The sequence below is a fragment of the Danio aesculapii genome, chromosome 6 (assembly GCF_903798145.1).
Source record: "Danio aesculapii chromosome 6, fDanAes4.1, whole genome shotgun sequence".
NCBI lineage: Eukaryota > Metazoa > Chordata > Actinopteri > Cypriniformes > Danionidae > Danio > Danio aesculapii.
Window position 1 is genome coordinate 3,629,122 of NC_079440.1, and position 15,971 is coordinate 3,645,092.

General features: G+C 35.1%; 1 protein-coding gene across 1 annotated transcript in view; it reads right to left on the reverse strand.

The window, feature by feature from the left end:
* tgm5l (transglutaminase 5, like) overlaps positions 1–9,434 on the reverse strand; it is a 19,228-nt gene extending 9,794 nt beyond the window's left edge. Inside the window, exons 1-7 of the mRNA XM_056459346.1 lie at positions 9,342–9,434; positions 7,707–7,886; positions 7,202–7,444; positions 4,772–4,890; positions 4,565–4,693; positions 4,186–4,363; positions 1,435–1,570 (exon numbers count right to left, since the gene is read on the reverse strand). Of these exons, the coding sequence (XP_056315321.1) occupies positions 1,435–1,570; positions 4,186–4,363; positions 4,565–4,693; positions 4,772–4,890; positions 7,202–7,444; positions 7,707–7,886; positions 9,342–9,348 (992 nt within the window). The 5' untranslated portion in view covers positions 9,349–9,434. The remainder of the gene's footprint in view (positions 1–1,434; positions 1,571–4,185; positions 4,364–4,564; positions 4,694–4,771; positions 4,891–7,201; positions 7,445–7,706; positions 7,887–9,341) is intronic.
* Positions 9,435–15,971: the final 6,537 nt, after the last annotated feature.

Here is a 15,971-nt window from a genome sequence, read left to right on the forward strand (position 1 = left end):
AGGAACACGCTAGCTCTATTTTTATATTCAAGGCTCATTGGGCTCAACACAAGATCAATATTCTCCACATTATCGCTCTAATATGAATTATTGGTTGTATCTTTAGGTAGGTTTGCAAACATGTGTACTTCTCATTGAGTCTACCTTATACTTCAGCCGTTTGCATTTCTCGCGATCCCAGAAGCTCCCTGTGATCTTAACTAGCATGCGTTTTAGAATTCTAAAAAATCTGAATTGTGTTTTGAACTGAACCTAAACTGGCACACTCAGAAGAACCATAATATTAATATTAAATCATAAAAAAGAGGTAAACTATGTGCCCTTTAAAAAATACTGTTCATTTGAACTCATCATGCAATCATGAATCCTGAAAGATGGTTACCAGAAAAATATGAAGCAGAAAAAGTGATCAGAAATGTTTGTTGCTCATCAAATCAGCATATTATAATGAGTTCTGAAGGATCATGTGACACTGAAGATTGGAGTATTGATGATGAAAATTCAGCTCTTTAATGACAGGAAGAAATTACACTTTAAAATAAAACACAAGATAATTGTTTTCTGTATTTTTGGTTGATGAAGTAAACGCAGCCTTAATGAGCAGGAAATAACTAATGTTTTCTTATGCAATCAGCAGGTTTTAATACAGAAACCTCAATAAATATTAAACAATCAAAAACATGCATACAGCTATTCAGATTTCTCATTTATAATCAAATTTACGCTTTTACCCTGTCATTTCACAATTGTCTTGTTTTACTGTACGTTTGAACCAGTCATGGTGAGTAAAAGAGACTTATTTTTAACATGTTGCAAAAAAAAAAAATCTAACTGGCAGCAGGCTCTATTAAAAATGCTGGGTTGTTGTAATCTAAATGTTGGGTCAAAAATGGACAAACACAACTGTTTGGTAAAAAGTATCATTTAAATTGAATTGAAAAAAATAACCCAATGTTGGGTTTGTCCTTTTTTGACACATTCAGTCATTTTCCTTCGGCTAAGTCCCTTTATTCATCAGGGATTGCCACAGTGCAATGAACCACCAACTTATCCAGCATATGTTTTACACGGCAGATGCCCTTCCAGCTGCAACCCAGTACTGGGAAACACCTATACACACTCATTCACACACACACTCATACACTACGACCAATTTAGTTCATCCAATTCCCCTATAGTGCATGTGTTTGGACTGTGGGGGAAACCAGAGCACCTGGAGGAAACCCACGCCATGCAAACTCCACACAGAAATGCCAACCATACTTGCCAATACTCCCGTTTTTCCCGGGAGTCTCTCGTATTTCAGACCCATCTCCCGCCCATCTCCCATATAGTCTCCCGGAAAACTCCCGGAATTCCACAGCCCAAAAACCCAGCACTTTGTAGAGTGTATGTTTTAGCAATGCAAGTATAATAATCAGAAATTCTACTCACCAGATGCTGTCCCGACTGATGGACAGTTTTTCCCCCATCTCTGTGTAATACTCCTCTATCACCATGTTCCCGTTGGTGTCGTGAGCCGAGTTAAAGTTGGTCACCACTCGAGTCGGGATGCCGAGCGCTCGCATTACTGTTACACAGACATCAACAGAAGGAGTTAAACATTTCATTGACTGCCAGCTTAAGCTTTTGTGCATATAGGCTATCATTAAAGCAAAAACTCTAATTGCTTAGAGCGATGTCAGGAGCAAAATTTAACCAAAGTATAATCTGTGCTGATGACATGTCTATTAAAGTAAGGCACGGGGGAATCTGACCAATCAAAGTAGCGTAGAGCCATCTGACCAATCAGAGCAGAGTAAACGAAAAACTCAAAATTTGCATAGAGTGGTGTCAGGAATGCAATTTAAAGGGTCATGAAACCCCCCTCTTTCAGTTCAAGTATAGCTCAAAATTTTTTCAAGAAATGCTTCGTAATGGGCGTGGAGCTCTGCGAGCAGAGGGAGGAGTGGGCGTGGCCGGCAGAACAGGAGAAAAAGAGGGGAGTGAACAACTGTTGTCAGTCGACTCACAAAATGAGACACAAACCATGAGACGACGCATGATTTTATAGTTTACAAAGTTAAAATGCAAAGAAATAAACAGTAATTTAATGTCCTGCTACATTTGTTATTCGTAATTTCATATAGACATAACCACAATTTGTTACATCATCATAAACATAATGGTGTTTATATAAACATTATAAATGAGGAGGACTTCTCTCCTCCTCAATCCCGGCGTCTGACACAGTGGATATCAGTGCAGCCGGTCTCTTTCACTGTCTATTCCAACCATTAGCCCTGTCCGTAATCTGGAGGATTGTAATCATAGGCGAACACAGCAGCACGGATATAGGCGATGTGTCTGAATGGTAACGAAATCAACTGATAAAAGACAAAGTCTGCCATTCTCCAATTCTCCTAAAGCTCTTCAGATAAAAATGCTTGCTGCAAACCAACAGCTTTGCTGTATCGGACCTGACAGAATCTGGGGGGAAAACATGCAACAAACCCCGTGGATCATGGAAACAAACACATACGACCCGTGGTGTGCAGACACAGACTTATTGGGTCATTAGTCATTGGGTCATAGAGGAAAGCACGTGCTCTCTTGATTAATTAAGATGCAGGGTCTTCTCATAGGATAAGAAAAGTCCACTATGAATACTAATGAGAAACCGACATGCATCATCACTCCACTAGCAGATTCGTGCTGCGTCACTGATTTTGATCCCGCCCCAAAAATTATTTTAAACCCGCAAGATGAAATTAGCTGACAAAAGCTCAAAATTATCCAGTTTTCCCCACAATTAAAGCTGGCAGATGCTAACGTTGTCTTAACTGATGCTCAACACACACAAATCTGTTAACATCTCAAAAAAGTACTCCAGGGTGTCCTGAACCTTTAAGCCCCAAATATTGGTCAGAGTAGAAGTTAAAGGGTTAACAAATAAAAATTCTTCATCCAGCATATGACCATTTTTACACACAATTATGCAGCTTGCTTAAATCCAGTCCATGAAGCACAAAAGAACTGTATTAATTGACTTTTTTAGAGCTTGGAATTGCACATTTACTATTTACTCTTTATTTGTATGCAAAACAGCAGCATGAGGATTCACCCAAACATCTAAAATTGTGTTTCAAAGAAAATAAAAGTGAGATTTATGTGATTTTTAAGAGGGTGTATTAACGTTTTGAAGAATATGCACGACTATCCTAAAGTTTAGGGTCTATAACAGGGGTTACTAAACTTTTTAGCCCACAACCCACAAAATAGCAACGTCAGTGACTCGCGACCCCCATTTTTCTCTAAGGTGGTTATAAATATAAAAACGTTGCACACAAAAATATAGGCCTACATAAACATGAGCATATTGACAACACAATTTTATAGTCATTAATTAATTTAATTTAACATTAAAGATCTCATTTTTAATGTATTAGAGTGCCATAAAGGTTGTCAGAAAGTTGAATCTGGCCCCGTACAATCAATCTGCTGCAGCTGACAATCACTCGCCACACATTTGCTGTGTTGTTAATCTAAACACATCAGGGATCGCAATCCAATGAAAAAAAAAAGACAGGCTGATGGAGTTTTATTTGTATGTTGTTATTTCTTTAATAAAACTATTAACTAACTTCTGTGGGTTATGATTAAAATATGGTCATTCTAATAGTTTAATCAAATTTATTTGAGTTTTGGAAATCACCAAGCGACCCCGAAATCACCATTGTCCCGTGACCCCCTGGGGGGTCCCGACCCCCACTTTGGGAACCACTGGTTTATAGCATGTTCTAAGTCTTTTGATTACTTGAAAACTGGGATTATTTGATCAAAAACACAGTAAATGTGAAAAATTCATAACATATAAAATGACTTGTTTCTGTTTAAATAGTTTTTAAATATAATTTCATGAGATGCAAAGCTGAATGTGTACTCCAGTCATTAATACCATTACCAAACCATTCAATATTGTTCGTTTTTAAGGAACTGATGCATTTCACTTTTTCAGCAAATGAATATTAAGTTCAAAGAAACATCATTTATTTTATAATACATTATAATTATCTTTGTCATTTATGAATTATGTAATTTATGATTTAATGCATCCTTGCTTTAAAAAGGGTATTAAGATCTTTAAAAGCTCTTTTTTGACCCAAAAGGTTTGAATAGTAGTGTAATAAGTAACATCCGTCACACCTGTGCACATGACCGCAGCAAACACCCAGCACTGGCCATATTTGACAGGACTGAACTGTGTTTCTGACCACGTTCTGAGAATGTCTGCGCTGCCGGACCACGCTGAGGGACTGACACCATCGCTGTAGTCACCTGACCAGTTCCCCATCAACACTCCTTTATCATCCTGACAGTTTACCTGTTCACAGACACAGACTGGATTAACAGGGTCATCCTTACCTTCAATGTAGTGTGCAGCTGCTTGTAAATTTAAAAGCTCTACTGAAGATCAGATTGTAAATTAATGGAGTTTTTGTTTTTCAAAAAACCTAAAGTTACACAATTAGGAGCCCTCAAGTAAACATAATAGGGTAATCATATAAAAACAAGATGTGCTCACCATAGCGGAGATGACACGGCCGATGTAAACCGGACTGGAGCGGTTGAGCAGATCTCTCCTCATGTCTGTCTGATATTGAGGACTGAGCTGCAGCAGGTTCATACAAATGTCCAGAAGACCCTTTTCATACTGAAATACAGGAGTGTGGTTTAATGAGGGGAGTTTGTTTGGTGCTGTGCTTTCAGAGTCAATGACCCAACACCTCACCTGACCGAAAGACCAGGGTCTGGAGACCACATTACCGGGGGTCCCTTTAAACAACAGGCCAAAATCACTCCTGACGTATTCATTCCTGAGATCCTCCGACTGCAGGAACACAGAGTCCGCTGAGGATGGAAACAAGCAGGGGTTTATTACAGGTGATCTGTGTTTTTAAAGGGCTCCTATGATGAAAATCATCTTTTGTCTGTGTGTGTATATAGTGTGTCTACTGTTATATTGGAATGATATAAACACAATAAGTCCCTTTTTAATAATTTTCTGATGTTAAATTAGAATCCAAATCCCAGTGATTTTGAGACCCACCGCAACGTGACGTGCAGTTTTCCTTGATTGACAGGCCCGTATTAAGACATCTCCGTAGTAATGCATATAAACATGTCCACAGAACAGGATTTGCTAAGAAACTGGAATTAAAAGATCTGTTCCAACTCTCTGTGATCAGCTGCACCTCAAGAATGAGTTTTACTTTACTTGTAAAGTGAACTGTGTATGTGTACTTTACAGACACATTCTAGACACACCAAAGACTATCTTACATCTTGTAAAATGGGTAAAATAGGAGCAGAAGTATTATGCCATACACACAGTGCAGTGAAGCTCAATAGAATGGCAGGAAAAGTGACAGAATTCTACTCGGTTGATAACTTCACCCAATAAAGGGGTAAAAAACTAGATAAAGCAGTATAAAACTTCATTGATGTTAATTACAATATAATTTATGTCATAAAATTCTAAAGTATTGTAAAAAACATTAGCACTGCAGGTTTTTTTTCTAATTAATATTGTATAGTAAAGGCTTAAAGTGGTGGTCCACTGATATCATATTTGATGTGTAATGTAGCTGTGTGAACATAAACAACATCTCTGAATGTAAGACGCTCAAAGTTCAATGCAAAGGGAGACATTGGCTTTTACAGAGTTAGCTTAGCAAAGCCTATAGAGAACGAAGTTTGGGGACTACAATAAAATACATTCGGGTTAGTGATGTCATAAACCCTTCAGGTTACACACATACACCCTGCGCAGCGAAGGGGTGTGGCCAGAGGCCCTGTAATGTTATAACAGAGACGCTTTTTGGTGATGTGGAGCTGATCACAGCACATTATGTTAGTTGACCAATCAGAGCCTCTTGAGGGCGGGTCTTCAGAAGAGCTAGGAAATATGACAGCGGTTTTCATGTTAGCTAAGTAGCTGTATATATAAAAAATAACCTGATTTTCTACAAATAAAGCATGAGCACACATTGTTTTGCACCCCATAAACACAACCAATCCTTAAAAATACACTCTGGACCCTCATTTGAGTAAATTAGCATCTTTGTTCAGTATAAATTAATTAAAACCAGTCAAAATTGTCTGGATTGATTTCTATTTCAAATTAATGCAGTTTTTTATGTTCTATTCATTAAAAGAATCCAAAGAAAATGTATAAAAGTTTCCCAAAAAATACTAATTTTATCAATTAAATGCAACATTTGTAAGAAGAATTGTCATTTTAAGATGGGTTTGTTTTTTAAACCCCATTTTATCTTAACACCAGTGCATAATAAAAGGAATCCCAGGTAATATTATAAGCAACATTGTCCATGAATAATATTTCTATCATTTTAGAGCAAAGAAGACTGACTGAAAATGTCTTCTCCTTTTGCTCTCACTCAAGTGGATTGTTAAGACAATAATAAGATGAAGGCATTTACATGAGTTGCTTTTTGAATGTTCCTTTCACGATCCCGTTTTACATGTTATAACACATAATTCGATTAACGTTATTGCGTCTCTGCGCTATCCACGTTTTCTCAGGAGTTTTATGTAATTTAGGGTATTTTTAATTTGTGGACTTTAACTGCAGTTTGGCACTTGCACTTTCATTCAGGAACATTTCATGCATGCCCCCCTGACAACTGAGATATTGGATGCGAGTATGAACTGCTGGAAGAGTGTAGATTTAGTGGAATTTCATACCGCACGCTGAATGGGAGAGAAAAAAACTCTGCATTTCACAATGCAGGTGTTCTTCGCTGACTCAGTAGGTGCAAATAATAGTGTCAGACAGCCGTGGAACTGTGTGTAGACTATCCTGTCGCAAAACGTGGCGAAAAGTCCCACATGACGGTTGTTTACATGTCTGCACTGCACTTCAATAATGCGACTAATCAGCATACACCACATGTCTTAATTCCATTCCTCTTTAGTTCAATTATGACCTTAATCAGATTAAATTAATCAAAAATCGACTCTTAATCAGAGTATTGTCTTAATCGTATTAAAATCAAATTATTAGTGTCCATGTAGGAACAAAAATACTATGGAAGTCATTGGCTGTTTTTCTTTTGTGTTCAACAGAGGAAAGAAACCGGTTTGGATCACGTGAAGGATGTGAAAGTGAACTCTCTGTGTATTTGTCTCTTCAGCTCACCTTGGCACCAGGGGTTGGCGAGGAGTGTGAACTGGCCCAGCAGATGTGTTTTGGCGCTGGAGCGGGTCTGGACTCTCAGTTGGAGTGTGTAAACTCCTATAGAGGAGGACGCAGGGCTGCTCAGTGATACAGTCAGGGTACGAAAGCCACTCGGGTTTGGTAAACCGCGCTCCAGAAATGCAAACCACTGTGATGAAGACGGCTGTCCATACGAGGAGACGGGAACATCCACTGACAGAGGACCTGCACACCACAACAACACAAACACTTCACATTAATACACAAACCAATTATTAATTGATATCCAATTGTTTACAAAATATTTATCATACATTTATTTTTAAATATATAATTTATAATATAAATATTAGGTATATAATATAATTTAATTTAATTTCCCATAGTAAAAATGTTACTCTGGATCTGACTAATAAATGATTAACCGACTTACTGATGAATAATGGAGAGAGACTGATGTGAAATTAGGGTTATTTCTCACACACACCTAGAATGATTCTGAACTGCAGTTTTTCCCACTGGGGGTCGAATGGTCGTCCATCATAGTTGATTGTCACGGTAAATGTTTGTCCTCTCCGCAGAACCAGAGAGCCGGAGCTCAGACCGTCTGTCCTGTGCTGGAGCTGATTCTGGACCTGCTGCAGGTTCACACTTACAAATTTAAACTCTGCGGTTAAATACAAAAATACAAAAAAGGAAAAGTTTGTTAATTGATTTTAAACTCAATATTTTTTAATAGTTTTATTAAATATTAATATTATTTATTTCCAATATTATTATCTATTTTATTTAATTTGATCAAATATTATTATTATTATTATTATTTATTTAATTTATCGTAAAACAGTTTAAATGATTTCAAACTTAATAATTATTTCAACAGTATTATCAAATATTTTTATTATTTCTTTCAAATATTATTATTTCTTTTATTTATTTTAATGAAATATTATTTATTTATTTAATTTACTGTAAAACAGAGTTTGTTAAATGATTTTAAACTCAATATTTTTTTTATAGTTTTATCAAATATTATTATTAATATTTATTTCCAAGATTATTATCTATTTTATTTTATTTGATTGAATATTATTATTTATTTATTTAATTTACTGTAAAACAGTTTGTTAAATGATTTTAAACTCAATATTTTTTAATAGTTTAATCAAATATTATTATTAATATTTATTTCCAATATTATTATCTATTTTATTTAATTTGATCAAATATTATTATTATTTATTTAATTTACAGTAAAACAGTTTAAATGATTTCAAACTTAATAATTATTTCAACAGTTTTATCAAATATTTTTATTTCTTTCAAATATTATTATTTATTTTATTTAATTTGATGAAATATTATTATTATTATTTATTTATTTATTTATTTAATTTACCATAAAACAGAGTTTGTTAAATGATTTTAAACTCAATATTTTTAAATAGTTTTATCAAATATTATTAATATTTATTTCCAATATTATTATCTATTTTATTTAATTTGATTGAATATTATTATTTATTTATTTAATTGACTGTAAAACAGAGTTTGTTAAATGAATTCAAACTCAGTATTTCTTTCAAGTTTTATCAAATATTGTTATTTATTTTATTTAATTTGATCAAATATTATTTATTTATTTATATACCGTAAAACCGAGTTTGTTAAATGATTTTAAACTCAATATTTCTTTCAACAGTTTTATCAAATATTATTATTGTTATTTATTTAATGTCCAGTTAAACAGAGTAATATAATAATAATAATAATAATAATAATAATAATAATAATAATAATAATAATAATAATTGTTCTAAAATGCTTAATTTAAATACATTAAAATCACATTTTTGGTCCTGTTTAGCAAACGTTAAAATTTTGAATGAACTTTTTAAGGTTAAAATTTGTTGGAAGAAAGATTAAGACCCCAAAATGCAATTCAAAAGAAGAAAATAATGAAGGAAAAAAATTAAAACATGAATTACGTAGTAAGGAAAACTGCTAATTTAGGATATTTTCTACAGTGCATATATGGTAATTTAACTCAAATAACTCATTATTATTTAAGTTTACCAAAATACCTGTCTAAAAATATGAACGATAAAACCTGTATGCGTACCGTCCATGAGGCGTAGCAGTGTTGTGGTTTTGCTGTTGGATTGAGATTGAGGGTTTTACTGTGTTTTTATATCTGTCTTCATCTGCTCCTCCCTTTCCACTGAAGCTGACAGACCACATTCATGACTGAAGTTACGATCGACAGAGCCCACACCTCATGCTATTACACAATCACACACACACAACATCAGTAGAGTGTGTGTGTGTGTGTGTGTGTGTGTGTGTGTGTGATGCAGACAGACTTACTCCTCCCAGTGGGAGAAAAGTGAAAAGGTGAAAAGGAGAAAAGTGAGATCAGGACAGACCAAGAGTATTTCATCAAGGAAATATCTGGCATTTTTCATTCTTTCTCCTTTCAGTCATTCATTCATTCAGCTCAGTCTCTATTTCAGGAGTCGCAACAGTGGTATGAACTGCCAACTATGCCAACAGCATATGTTTTAAACAGCAGATGCCCTTTCAGCCGAAACCCAGTACTGGGAAACACCCATTCACACTCATTCACGCACACACATAGACTAGGGCCAATTTAGTTTACCCAATTCCCCTATAGCGCATGTGTTTGGACTATGGGGGAAACCGGATCACCCGGAGGAACCCCACGCCAACACGGAGAGACAAATACTCCACACAAATACGCCTGCCCTACTGAAAAAAACAGCTTAAACCAGCCTAGGCTTGTTGGCTGGTTTTAGCTGGTTGACCAGCCTGGTTTTAGAGGGGTTTTGGCCACTTCCAGCCTGGTCTTAACTGGTCAGGCTGGAAAATGACTAGCTAAAACCAGCCTAGCCAGACTGGGAGCCCAGCCAAAACCAGCTATGTCCAGCTTAAACCAGGCTGGTCAAGTTGAATTTAGCTGGATTTTTTCCAGCCTGACCAGCTAAGACCAGGCTGGAAGTGGCCAAAACCCCTCTAAAACCAGGATGGTCTACCAGCTAAAACCAGCCAACCAGCCTAGGCTGGTTTAAGCTGGATTTTTCAGCAGGGTGACCCAGACGGGACTCGAACCAGCGACCTTCTTGCTTTGAGGTGACAGTGCTAACCACTGAGCCACCGTGTTGTCGGTGAACTGTTAAATAACTAAAGCATAAATCAAAATCAATAAAACTAGACTGAAATGAAAGTGAAAAATACAACACAAAACAATTTTCAAGATATAAGATGAAATCTACTAAATAAAAGATAACACACTTGATTTTCCCTCTCTAAAGATGTCATATTAGTTTAATAAACCCTCAATATCCATCCTAATAAAATGTAAAGATGGACAAATAGATTGAATACTTCATTCCTGCGGTGCACACAACTTTCTCACGTAATTTCACAATAATTCACAAGCATGTCTTTGTAATGCATGACTGGTGAAATCCTCTCCGCCGACACTGAAACTGTAAATGCCATTAATGTTTCTACTTGCACCGCATTGCGTTCGTCATATAAATAATACAGGAATGATGTAATAAATAATGGCAGCTCTGTGGTAAAAGGAGGCGTATCGGGCCACACCTGCTCCTCATGCATCACCTGAGATATGAGTTATAATCTACGTTACATTATATTAAGGGCGGGGGTTGGATCTCCAGACCTTTATATGACCCCTGATCACAGTGTTTTGTTAATGAACTCTTTATTAGGCACTGATTAATTATGAATTCATACGATGAAAACAGCACAGATTTATTTTGTTACTCATCTGTTACATGCGAAACCATCCCACATGACAATAGTAAATCATTGAAAATACTATAGTGTTTTTAACCACACTCTAGTTGTGACCTGATTAACTGTAATAATACTGTACTACAGTAAACTTTGTTTACATTACTATAGTTGTGTTACCATAGCAAATATGCAATTGGCACTATACATTAATGCAAGTGCTTTATGGCTTAAAAACAAATATGCTATTTACTATAAATTACTGTAGTAAGATTTCTGTATTCTGATTGATTTACAGCTAGATATTTATACCATATTCATATCTTTTAACTGATTAAATCTAATAGTATTCGATTATAACAGATTTAGATTGATTCTACCCTACTGAAAAAAACAGCTTAAACCAGCCTAGGCTGGTTGGCTGGTTTTAGCTGGTTGACCAGCCTGGTTTTAGAGGGGTTTTGGCCACTTTCAGGCTGGTATCCAGCCTGGTCTTAGCTGGTCAGGCTGGAAAATGACCAGCTAAAACCAGCTTGACCAACTTGCCAGGCTGGAAGCCCAGCCAAAACCAGCTATGTCCAACTTAAACCAGGCTGGTCAAGCTGGTTTTAGCTGGATTTAGCTGGTCATTTTCCAGCCTGACCAGCTAAGACCAGGCTGGAAATGGCTGGAAACCAGCCTGAAAGCGGCCAAAACCCCTCTAAAACCAGGCTGGTCAACCAGCTAAAACCAGCCAACCAGCCTAGGCTGGTTTAAGCTGGATTTTTCAGCAGTGTAAGGAATCTGACAATACATTTAATATATATATATATATATATATATATATATATATATATATATATATATATATATATATATATATATATATATATATATTTACACACACACACACACAAATATACTGAATTATTAAACCCCCTTTGGATTTTTTTAAAAATATTTCCCAAATGATGTTTAACAGAGCAAGGAAATTTTCACAGTATTTCCGATAATATTTTTTCTTCTGGAGAAAGTCTTATTTGTTTTATTTCAGCTAGAATAAAAGCAGTTTTGTAATTTCTTGAAAAACATTTTAAGGTCAATATTATTAGCCCCTTTAAGCTTTCATTTTTTTCGATAGTCTACAGAACAAACCATCATTATACAATAACTTGCCTAATTACCCTAACCTGACTAGTTAACCTAATTAACCTAGTTAAGCATTTAGACGTCACTTTAAGCTGTATAGAAATGTCTTGAATATCTAGTCAAATATTATTTACTGTCATCATGGCAAAGATATAATAAAATAATAAATCAGTTATTAGAAATGAGTTATTACAACTTTTATGTTTAGAAATGTGTTGAATAAATCTGCTCTCTGTTAAACAGAAATTGGAGAAAAAAATAAACAGCGGGGCTAATTATTCAGGGGGGCTAATAATTCCTACTTCAACTGTATATACAGTGCTCGGCATATAATATTTCTGTATAATACAGTGCTCAATTTAATATTTCCTAAAGGATGCTTTACAATATTATAAAACAACTTACAATAATGGTTCAAAAATGTGCAGCCTAAAACTACAGTTGAAGTCAGAATGGGTAAAAATATTTATTTTCAAAAATTTGCTCACTGTATGTGTGTGTGTGTATATATATATATATATATATATATATATATATATATATATATATATATATATATATATATATATATATATATATATATATATATATATATATATATAATATCATTCATAATATTCATAATATTATATCATATCATTTATAAATCATAAATAAATAGATTCAGTACAAACGTTATTGACGCTATTGATCTGAGGTTAAATGAATAGTTGACCTCAGTTTATAAAAGTGAATTAATAATAAAAGAAAACCTTTTTCAGATTCTGAAGACTTTCTCAGGAATGTACAGAAAGGTCTGGGCGTTCATTCATACCCTGTAAATAGAAATAATCTAAGTTATTAATCTAGTGCTGTTGCTTGTTTGAGGCCCTTCCCTGAATAAACACACATCAGTGTTGCCGTGCTAGGTTTTTTTTTTCTTTACAGGTTTTTAAATTAATTCATTGCTCAGCATTATAATGCATTAAATACCTTTATAAAGATTTATAAATACAGCTTTCTTTTTGGTTTCTCACCCAATCCTCAATATCAATTTTCTTTCTTACCATGGTCTGAAAATGGTAAATATTTTTATTGACATATTGTCACTTTATGCAAATAACTGGTGTAAATTATCATACCTCTATATTAATTTTGTATATTTTTGTATTTTACGTACAGTAAGTGTGTGGATTTATACAAATATACATAAATATAAACAGTACACATGTATATATTATGTAAATACAAACTTTTATCTTAACAGCAGTATTTAATCAATGAAGAGGTTAATTCCTATCAAATATGCACTAAAATAAAACATGGTTCACCTATACATTTCCATGTTTATTATTATTATTATTATTGGCTATTAAGAACATTTCACAATCAGCAAGACAATGATCCACAATTCAGCAGTGCTGAAAGCAAAATAAACTGTGGACCTCCACGACCAAACAGATAATCAGAAGAAAATATCAGTCAAACTCTTTTCTTCATCACTGTTAAGTTTGAATGTGGAGATTATTACATTAGTTTATAATGCAACGTGACACCAGAAAATGCTGAAAACAGTAGATAAATGAGCACTGCAGTGTTCAAACTGCCAGACTCGCCTTCAGTACACACACATGTAGAACAACAACAGCAAAACACACCACATGTCTGATCGACACGTCAGATTTCACTCCAAAAACTATATTGCACAACAAAAATGAGGTTTTATTTCTAAATAATGCTCAGTTTCTTGCACAGACTGATCGCTTTAATATATCATTCACACAAATAATATTAATTTAGTTTTTTCAATGTTTTCGCACTCTCAATGTATAATGTTTGACTTGCATTATAATAATATAACAAATAACAGACTGTGGTGTCAGCTAAAAATCTTCTTCAAAACTGAATAAAAAATAATAATCTTGGATGGTCTGAGGGTGAGAGCTTTGTAATTTTAACAATAAGTTATAGTAACTACTACTATGCACTAACTAGAATAGAGATTAGTGCATATTTGGAGAAGTTTCTGGAGACATTACAGTAATGAAAAAAATATAGGGAAGTTTTCTCGGATGCATCAACCAGAAGTTGCTGCAGACATTTGTTAGATACTGAAACCAAATATTTAGTAGGGGGTGGGGTTTACCCCCATTCATATGCATGCGAACGTGACAGACTGGAAACACAAGCTCGTGCGACAAGTTTCTCATGTCGCTGCATTGCAGAGTTCAAGCTTGGTGAACTCTTTAGGCAAGGCAAGGCAAGGCAAGGCAAGTTTATTTATATAGCACATTTCATACACAGTGGCAATTCAAAGTGCTTTACATAAACAGGAATAAAAGAAACAATTATAAGAGAAATAAAAACAAACATAAAAATGGTAAGAATAAAAATAAAATAAAAGCTGATAAAATGTGTTATAAAAGAATTAAAAAGAAGAGAAAAACATAGTAGTCGGACGTAGCACAGTGCTCATTCAGTAAAGGCACAGCTAAACAGATGTGTTTTCAGTCTTGATTTGAATGTGCCTAATGTTGGAGCACATCTGATCATTTCTGGAAGCTGATTCCAGCAACGAGGGGCGTAGTAGCTGAAAGCCGATTCACCCTGCTTTGACTGAACTCTTGGGATTTCTAATCTATTTGATCCTAAAGATCTGAGTGATCTGTTAGGTTTGTATTCAGTGAGCATATCTGTAATGTATTGAGGTCCTAGGCCATTTAGTGATTTATAGACCAGTAATAATACTTTAAAATCTATTCTAAATGTGACTGGGAGCCAGTGTAAAGACCTGAGGACAGGTGTGATGTGCTCTGATTTCCTGGTTCTGGTCAGAATTCTGGCCGCAGCGTTCTGGATGAGCTGCAACTGTCTGACTGTCTTTTTGGGAAGGCCAGTGAGGAGGCCATTACAGTAATCCACCCTGCTGCTGATAAAAGCATGAACAAGTTTCTCTAAGTCTTCACTGGAAACAAAGCATCTAATTCTTGCAATGTTTTTGAGATGATAGTATGCTGATTTACTAACTGCTTTGATATGACTATTGAAACTCAGATCTGACTCCAGAGTCACACCAAGATTCTTGACCTTATGTTTTGTTGTTTGACCCTTAGAGCCAAGGTACGCATTCACCTTGAGAACCTCATCTCTGTTCCCAAACGCAATGACTTCAGTTTTCTCTTTGTTTAACTGAAGAAAGTTTTGGCACATCCAATTGTTAATTTCATCAATGCATTGGCAGAGGGTGTCAATGGGGCTGTAGTCATTAGGCAGTAAGGCTAGGTAGATCTGAGTGTCATCAGCATAGCTGTGGTAGGATATTTGGTTCTTTCTCATTATTTGGCTCAGAGGGAGCATATAAAGGTTGAACAGGAGTGGTGCCAGAATCGAGCCTTGTGGGACTCCACATGTCATGGGTGTCCACCCTGACCTATGGTCACCTATACTGACATAGTAACCTCTTCCTTCAAGGTAAGATCTGAACCATTTGAGGAACCTTTAACCTGCGAAATCGCATCTTGTGATTGCGTGAGACCAACTGAAGATCAAAACATGGTAGAGTCTAGATCTGATACGCAGCCGGCCGGAAGTGCGATATGCACATTAATGTAGCAGCATTTTTTAATGACACTGTATAACAATAACTAATATTTCTACAGTACTATGACGGTTGAGTTTAGGGTTGGGGTGGGGGTAGGCTTTAAATAATACAATTTATTGGGTAATTTAATAGATAACATAAATAATACTTGGTATAACTACTGTTTTAACCTTACTGTGACGGTTGGGTTTAGGGTTGGGGTGAGTTTAGGCTTTAAATAATACAATTTATTGGGTAATTTAATAGAGAACATAAATAATACTT